Raw genomic sequence first — 7,452 nt, forward strand, 5'->3', positions numbered from 1 at the left:
ATTATTATATTCCAGCAGCCTTTCAGATATGGTTCTGCATTAATGTTTGTAATGTGATGGTTTAATTGTGAAGTCAAAAGTTTTCATTGCCGGCATCCATAGCTTTTTGTGGGTTTTTTGGGCTATGTGCTCGTGTTCTAGATTCTAGAACATGGCCACATAACCTGAAAAAGCCACAAAAACTATGGTTGCTTAATTGTTTTTAAACTTGGATATGCTTTGAACTAATTGTTTGGTGCTGCCTTGGGTCCCATTTTGCAAGAAAGGGAGGATGTAATATAAATTAAAATAAAATAAAAATAAGAAGAGATAAATAAATTTCTTTTATTAGACTATAGCTCCCATAACGGCTGGGGGATTCTGTGAGTTGTATTCCAAGCAAAGGAATGTCTCCAAAGTCTGGCAACAGAGTTTGGAAAATGACTCTTGATAGCCTCAACTTGCTCTTTTTGATTTGCCCTCTACTTACTTGATGCTTCTTGGGAGTTTCTCAGTCTCCTTCCCTTGCAGATGGCCCTCCTTCCAGAAGCAAATACTACTGTTTGTTTATGGCTTAACCTATCCAGCCCATCAAGAAGCATCACCTCTGCTTCCCCCCAGCCTTTGAAAGATTAACATGTCATCCCTGATATAAAGTCTTTTGGCCTCCTGAATGCAGGCTGGCAGGTGCAGACCCAGGGAGGAGGAATCTAGGAAGCAATTTTTGTTCTGCTCAGTGTTAATACTGAATGGTTTTAATTGGTGTGATGAATTGGTTAGAGCTTTGATTACAGATCTGAAAGGCCTTGAGGTTGACCAGCTGAGCTGCATGCAGCAGGGATGAATCACACCATTCGGTTGTTTTCCAGTTGCTGGGAAGAAAGAGTGGGAATCCCCATTGCCTCTCGAGGGTCTTCCAATCTCCTTCCCCACTGCCTGTTGTTTTCCTTCCAGTTCTCCTGCCCCCCAACCCAAAACAATTGAAGGAACCAGTCAGCCCAGTCTTATACATATTTACTGAGATATTGTTCCTGCTAGAGTCCATGGGACTTACTCCAAAGGGTTATTAATTTAAGCAGTTGGATTTTATCCAGTGCTTTGGAAAAGTTCAGTTGTTTTGGACAACAATACCTAGAATCACCTAGCCAGATTCTGTAAATTGTGGTCCCAAAATCCTAACTTTGCCAAACTCTGTTTTTACATCATTTTTCGATTATGGAAAAAAAAGTATAATAGAACGAAAATGGAATTCAATCAGTAACAGTAGCCTCCAGAACTATAGCCTCAAAGGGAGGTGGTGACAGTGGCATGGAGCAAAGCTCCAGTGGCATGGAGTAAAGCGTAAAGTGCAGATGGAGATGGAGAGCACAATACCATCTCAGTGGAATGGTGTAGTATGATGTTGTACAGTGGGATAGGCCAAAGCCTTCCAGATTGTATGGAGAATCCTAGGGAAGAATTGTTACAGGATCAAGTCAAGAATCCTATAGATTCCTCACTAACCGCACCTGTGAGGGTAATGAGACTGTGAGAAAGCCCTCCTCTGAACACCTTGGCTTTTATAATACTTTTTATAATCCTTTTAATATAGTTCCTAGCCATGAATACACCTGTTGACTCAAGGAGAGTACCTTCACCCATCCACATGAATCAGCACTGAAGGGGTGGTGGGACTTCTTCCTTCTAGAAGCATCTTCTGTTTGGCCATTAATGGAAGCCCCATACTGGGCAGTTTGGACTTTGTAATCTGATCTCATAAGGCGCTTTGGACAATCATGCTTTTCTGCATTTTCCCCTTTGCCTTTGCAGGGCAGCACACTGAGAAAACGAAAGATGTATGAAGAATTCCTCAGCAAAGTCTCCATTTTAGGTGAGTTGTTTTCTCTTCCATTAGCCATGTGCATTGCATAATATTTTTAGACAAATAAATGGATAGACAGTTTTCCAAGCACTTCTTGGATGTTTCAGGGATAACTAGCCTAAAAACTAACTTTTGCAAGATATGGTCTGCTGGTGGATTGAACGACAGATCAGGGAAGTGGCCACAATGACATCTTTCCTTGTGCTTGTTCATGTTTCAGAATCATTGGACAAATGGGAGAGACTGACAGTGGCCGATGCGCTAGAACCTGTCCAGTTTGAAGACGGAGAGAAAATTGTTGTCCAGGGAGAGCCAGGGGATGACTTTTTCATCATCACAGAGGTAAGCCTGAATTTTTCTCACTGCAAAATGAGCAACGTTGCAATAACACTGTTGGGCTGGCCTGCTGTATTAGGCTACAAGTTCTTGGGGCAGAGCTGCAAGTTTCCTTTGAGTAATCTGATAGCAGAATATGCAGAGTTGATTTGGGACTGAGCGTTCTACAGCAGTGGCTTTCAAACATCCGACCTTCTTGGAAGGCTGAGTACCTTTTCACTGATGTGCTGCAGAAGCCTTGCGTGCCTGTCTGAATGAGAATAATGGTCTTGCAGGGAAAGCGAAGGGAGTGTTTTAACTGCACACTCAGCTTATTGCCAATCACTGTTGTGAATGTATACTTTGGGGACGAGTTGACAGGGACCTCTGGGGGCAGGAGAGCAGTTTCAGGAAAGATTGCATGCATTACAACTCTTCTTATTTTATGGTTGTTTGGTGTGTTGGTGGGTGTGCTCTGCCTTTCTTCCAAAGAAGCCTTTCCCAGTGTGGATGGTAGAGATCACAGTATAAGGAAGTGGGTCCACCTAAGTCGACAACCCCAAAAGTCAGGGGCCAACACTAGGGAGGCCCACCTGTGCCCTATGATGACTTCTGTCAACTACACTCCTCTAATTCCTCCCTTCCCAGTGATGAAAATCTAGTAGCTCCAGCAAGACAGGGCCACTAAAATGAGTCTGCAGGTATATTTCACACTGCACCAGACCAGCTACAGGCCACAGTCTTTCTGGAAATGTGTTTTTGAACACCTTTTAAAACCAGAGATGACCAGTGCTGAATCACAGAATTGTAGAGCTGGAAGGGACTGCAAGGGTCATATACTCCCAACCTTACCATGCAGGAAAGCTTAACTGCAGCACTCTTGAAAGATGTCTATTAAGCCTCTGTTTAAAAATGTCCTTTCCAAGCTAAACATACCCAGCTCCCAATGTCATTCCTCACAAAGCTTGGTTTCTAGATCACCTTGGTCACTCTTCTCTAGACACATCATCTGTATCTTTCTTGAACTGTGCTGCCCAGAACGGGACACAGTATTCCAGGTGAGATCTGAGCAAAGCAGAATACAGTGGCATTGAGACTTCCCTTGACTGAGATGCTATACTCCTGTGTATGTAGCCCAGAACTACACTGGCCATAAAAAGTATAACTACATGTGTAAGGAAATGTATGTGTGTGTAAAACCCAACAAGATTCCAGCCAGTTGTTTGTGAATTAGAGCCCACCTTATCAGATGTGTAAAGAGCTTGTCATAACGAATGGACATGTTATCTAGATGGGCGCAGGGTCAATAAAAACGGTTAAACAATAGGGTTAAAAGCCCATGAGGTGCAGATCTGTGGCCTATCTATGCAAAGCTCAAATGTATACAAGATAAGCACAATGGTCATTCACAGAAGCTGCAATTAGCGATAACAAAATCTGGCTAGGTTTACTCTTCTGCTTCTCGAAAATTAGTCCCTGTTTCCATGCTTGAGATGGGAGGTTTTGCCACATCCATCTTGGTACTTGGGAGCTCACCGTGCATTACAGTTCCTCAAAGGGAAGAATCCCCCATATGCTTTGCATAGTCTCACCCTTCCAATTTCTCTGAGGCATCAAAAAGTGTCACCTCTAAAGGCAGGAAATGTGGAGATGTACCTGATCAGATTTCCATGAGGACTGCTCAGGAGACATGGCTGTGCAAAGGGTCCAATGGATGGTCATATGTGGGATGATATGAACCCACCTCAGTACAGCTCTTGTAGGTTTCAAAGTTTCTCTTCTCTAGTCACTCCCCCATTTCATTTCTTCCGAAAACACCTTTCTTATGTATTCTTTCCTTGCTTTGGGAAATCTCTGATTCATTCTCGGGTTAACAAGGCAACAGGTAAACTAGTGACAGGGAAAGACCTCTGGAGGGATGGTGCCAGACACGAATAGACAGTACTGTTCTGTATGGAGACATTGCTGGACCAGCCTGCTCTAATGCAGCTTCATATACATGCAGGGCGGTGTGAGTTAATCTGTGAAAACTGGTGGCTGCATGAGCTAAAAACAATTTTTTTAGACGTCTATCACTTTCTGTGCCTTCCATAATTTTTTCGCTCTCTTTTCCCACCCTCCTTTTCACACAACAGCATGGAGTTTTTCCCAGCCGGGGCAGATGTGGAATGCATCTGCTGGATTTTCAAGGTCATGGAATTATTCCGTTCGAGATTCCTGGCACGCCGGTGCAGAACCTTAAGCACCGTGCAACGCTTGTTGCCATAAAGAATTAGACTTTTTGGCAAGGGAACCCCCTAACAGATGTACAGTTCCCAAAAAACAAATTTGCAGCCATATCATAAACTATCGCCGCTCTGTACACAACACTCAGGAGATTTTGCCTTTCAGATTTCATCAAAGGGAAGCATTCTGTTGTTCTGGCTTTTAAAGGTACTTGTCTTAAAGAGCCAGGCTCTGTGTCTGTGCGTTTGTATGCGTGTGTGTATGTATGGCTGGAATTCGCTAGCTTTCCAATTCTGCTGCAAAACAAACCCATGTGTAATGTTAGTGAGCAGTAGGTAGATTCTGGATTCAGAGTATCTGCATGGCTGTTGTCTCCCTGTTGCAAAATAGTGTCAAACCATCTTCTCCGGAGAAAGAGCCATGTGAAGGCCTATCACTGATGGAATCACATACATTTAACTCTTTTTCTAGCCTTGCAGATCTCTTATGTTGGGTATGTCGCAAACTGTTCTCCTCTAACCATGGGAGGAATTCAAAGATATAGCCATGTTAGTCTGTAGGATCAATATGTAGAGAGATCTTGTAGCACCTTTGAGACTAATTGAAAGAAAGAAATTGGCAGCATGAGCTTTTGTAGACTTCAGTCTACTTCCTCAGATGTAGTACCCCTGTTCCTAAATCTGTGGTTTGTTCTCTGTGTGTGTGTGTGTATGCATATTGTGAATTTTTAACTATTTGCTTTTTAATTCGTTGTAAGCCACTTACAAACAGTTCCAAACATAAAAAAGGCAAGATAATAATAATAACAACATCAATAGTAGTAAATACTCAACCACTACACCACACTGGCTGTACCTTGTCCAAAATAAACACAGTTAATTTTATGCAGGCAACAAAATTAATTGCATTTCATTGTTTCCAAGCTGTCTAAATTCTGGCTTCCTTTAGGCACCGAGTAAAAACATGGCTATTTATTAAAGCCTTTGGGCGCAACCGATTTACTTCAAAATGATTTGCATATGGTTTTAAACTGTTTTAACCTGTTAAACCTGTTTTAACTTGTTAAGCGATTTAATATGTTGCTGTTGCTGCCTTGAAGTCGACTCTGACTTGTGCTAACCCTATCCTATGGGGTTTTTTTTTGGCGAGATTTATTTGGAGGAGGTTGCCATTGCCTTCCTCTGAGGCAGAGAGTGTGTGGACACCCTTTTAATAAATACAGCAGGAGTGGGAACCAGAAGGCCCTCCAGCTGTAGTTTGATCCCTGTAAATCCCAGCAGAATGCATAGCCAAGGGTGGTGAATGCTGGGATTTGGAATCCATTCACATCTGGAGGTTTTTGTGATCCTCTCCCTGCTGTAAAGAACAATGTGAATAAAAACATCACAATGCTCTTCTCTCAAAAACCATCCATCTAGTTTTTAATGCAAAGTGGGTGAGCTTGCTTATCAGGGAGATCATATCCGCCAACTGTCTCAGTTTGCTAGGGGCAGTCCTGGTTAATCCTCTGTCATTCCATTTTTTCAGTTGCTTTTAAAATGTCCCCATTTCTCTCTCCTCTTTCCCCTTTATCCTCAGCATATTTCTATTGCTGGAAAGTGAGCTCAGAGTGCAAAAGGTGTTCACACTCAATGCAACGGGGAGAAGATGAGGAGGAGGGATCATACTCTTCCTTGCACACTCAGGCAAAAGCAAACTGCTGCAACATCTCCTAGCATGTGTATTCTTCCCCATTAGTAATTTTTGCCATCTTGACCACACAGTGAAGTAGCTTGCCCTTATGTGTCCCAATTTTCTTCTGTGAAATGTTGACGGATATGCCCTATGAGGAGTGATTTAGGAAGCTGGGTATGTTTAGCCTGGAGAAGAGAAGGTTAAGAGGTGATATGATAGCCCTGTTTAAATGTTTGAAGGGATCCATGTTGAGGATGGAGCAAGCTTGTGTTCTGCTGCTCCAGAGAAAAGGACACAGAGCAATGGATACAAGCTACAGGAAAAGAGATTCCACTTCAACATTAGGAAGAACATACTGTTCAGCTGTGGAATGCACTCCCTTGAACAGTGGTGGAATCTCCTCCTTTGGAGGTTTTTAAACAGAGGCTGGACGGCCATCTGTCGGGAATGCTTTGATCGCATATTCCTGCATGGCAGGGGGTTAGACTGGATGGCCCTTGAGGTCTCTTCCAACTCTATGATTCTTTGATTCTATGCTGCAAACACATCCTCAGGATAGGAGTTGTTCCTAAAAACACCATCCTGAACCTTCTCCATCAGGCATGAATAGCACAGTCGGTCTCTTCCAAAGGAGACGTCTGATTCAGCTGCCCATAAATGCTGAAGCCCACAGCTGTGGCAGGCCATCTTGGCTTTCTCCACTCCTCTTCTCACCCCATATCAGATCCTTTGGCTCTAGTTATCATCAGCCAGCACTATATATGGCTGTGAGTTATGTCATGGAGCTCCGCTCAGTATGCAGAGCGAGAGAGTGAGAGTGGCCCATCCCCACTATCGGTTGTGTGTTGAGCGTTTCAACCATGCTGGATTAGCAGGTGGGCACAGTGCCCCGTCGTTGATGGGAAACCATTCCGAAAACGTGACCCTGCAGATGGGGGCTGGCGAGAGCCCGACGGATCAGGAGGCAATTAAAAAGGAAAGCGGGAGAGAGAGATGCCAAATTATTTCACATAATTTATGGTGGCCCAGTTTTCCTGGTCTTGCCAGAGCTTTCCCACCTCCTAAGTAATGCTAGAATGCACAAAAACATTAGACACCAAAGGCCCACTCCAGATCCATTTAATGAACGCTTCCATCCCAAGACCGGTTGACCATTTTGAATCAATATATCAAGTTCAGCTTTGCACTTTCTGGTCTTCCCTGATATCCCTTCCTCTGTCTCCCAGGTTTATTTTCTTTGTGAGATCTCCTACCTGCTATTTTCCCCCCTTTTTTCTTCCTTGTCTTTAAACTGCTTTTAATGCTAATTGTTAGTTTAACTGGATTTTAATTTTTTAATATAATGTGAATTTTAATGCTCTATCTGTTTCAACCTTTGTAAAAAGGCAGGATAAAAT

At 43.1% G+C, this 7,452-nt stretch overlaps 1 protein-coding gene across 3 annotated transcripts in view; it reads left to right on the forward strand.

Moving 5' to 3' along the window:
* Window positions 1-7,452, forward strand: part of PRKAR1B (protein kinase cAMP-dependent type I regulatory subunit beta) — a 79,488-nt gene that overhangs the window by 52,922 nt on the left and 19,114 nt on the right. For all 3 annotated transcript variants that reach the window (XM_042437402.1, XM_042437401.1, XM_042437404.1), the window contains 2 exons: window positions 1,789-1,849; window positions 2,061-2,182. In XM_042437402.1, the coding sequence (XP_042293336.1) occupies window positions 1,789-1,849; window positions 2,061-2,182 (183 nt within the window). The remainder of the gene's footprint in view (window positions 1-1,788; window positions 1,850-2,060; window positions 2,183-7,452) is intronic.

The sequence above is a fragment of the Sceloporus undulatus genome, chromosome 8, assembly GCF_019175285.1.
Source record: "Sceloporus undulatus isolate JIND9_A2432 ecotype Alabama chromosome 8, SceUnd_v1.1, whole genome shotgun sequence".
Taxonomy (NCBI): Eukaryota; Metazoa; Chordata; class Lepidosauria; order Squamata; family Phrynosomatidae; genus Sceloporus; species Sceloporus undulatus.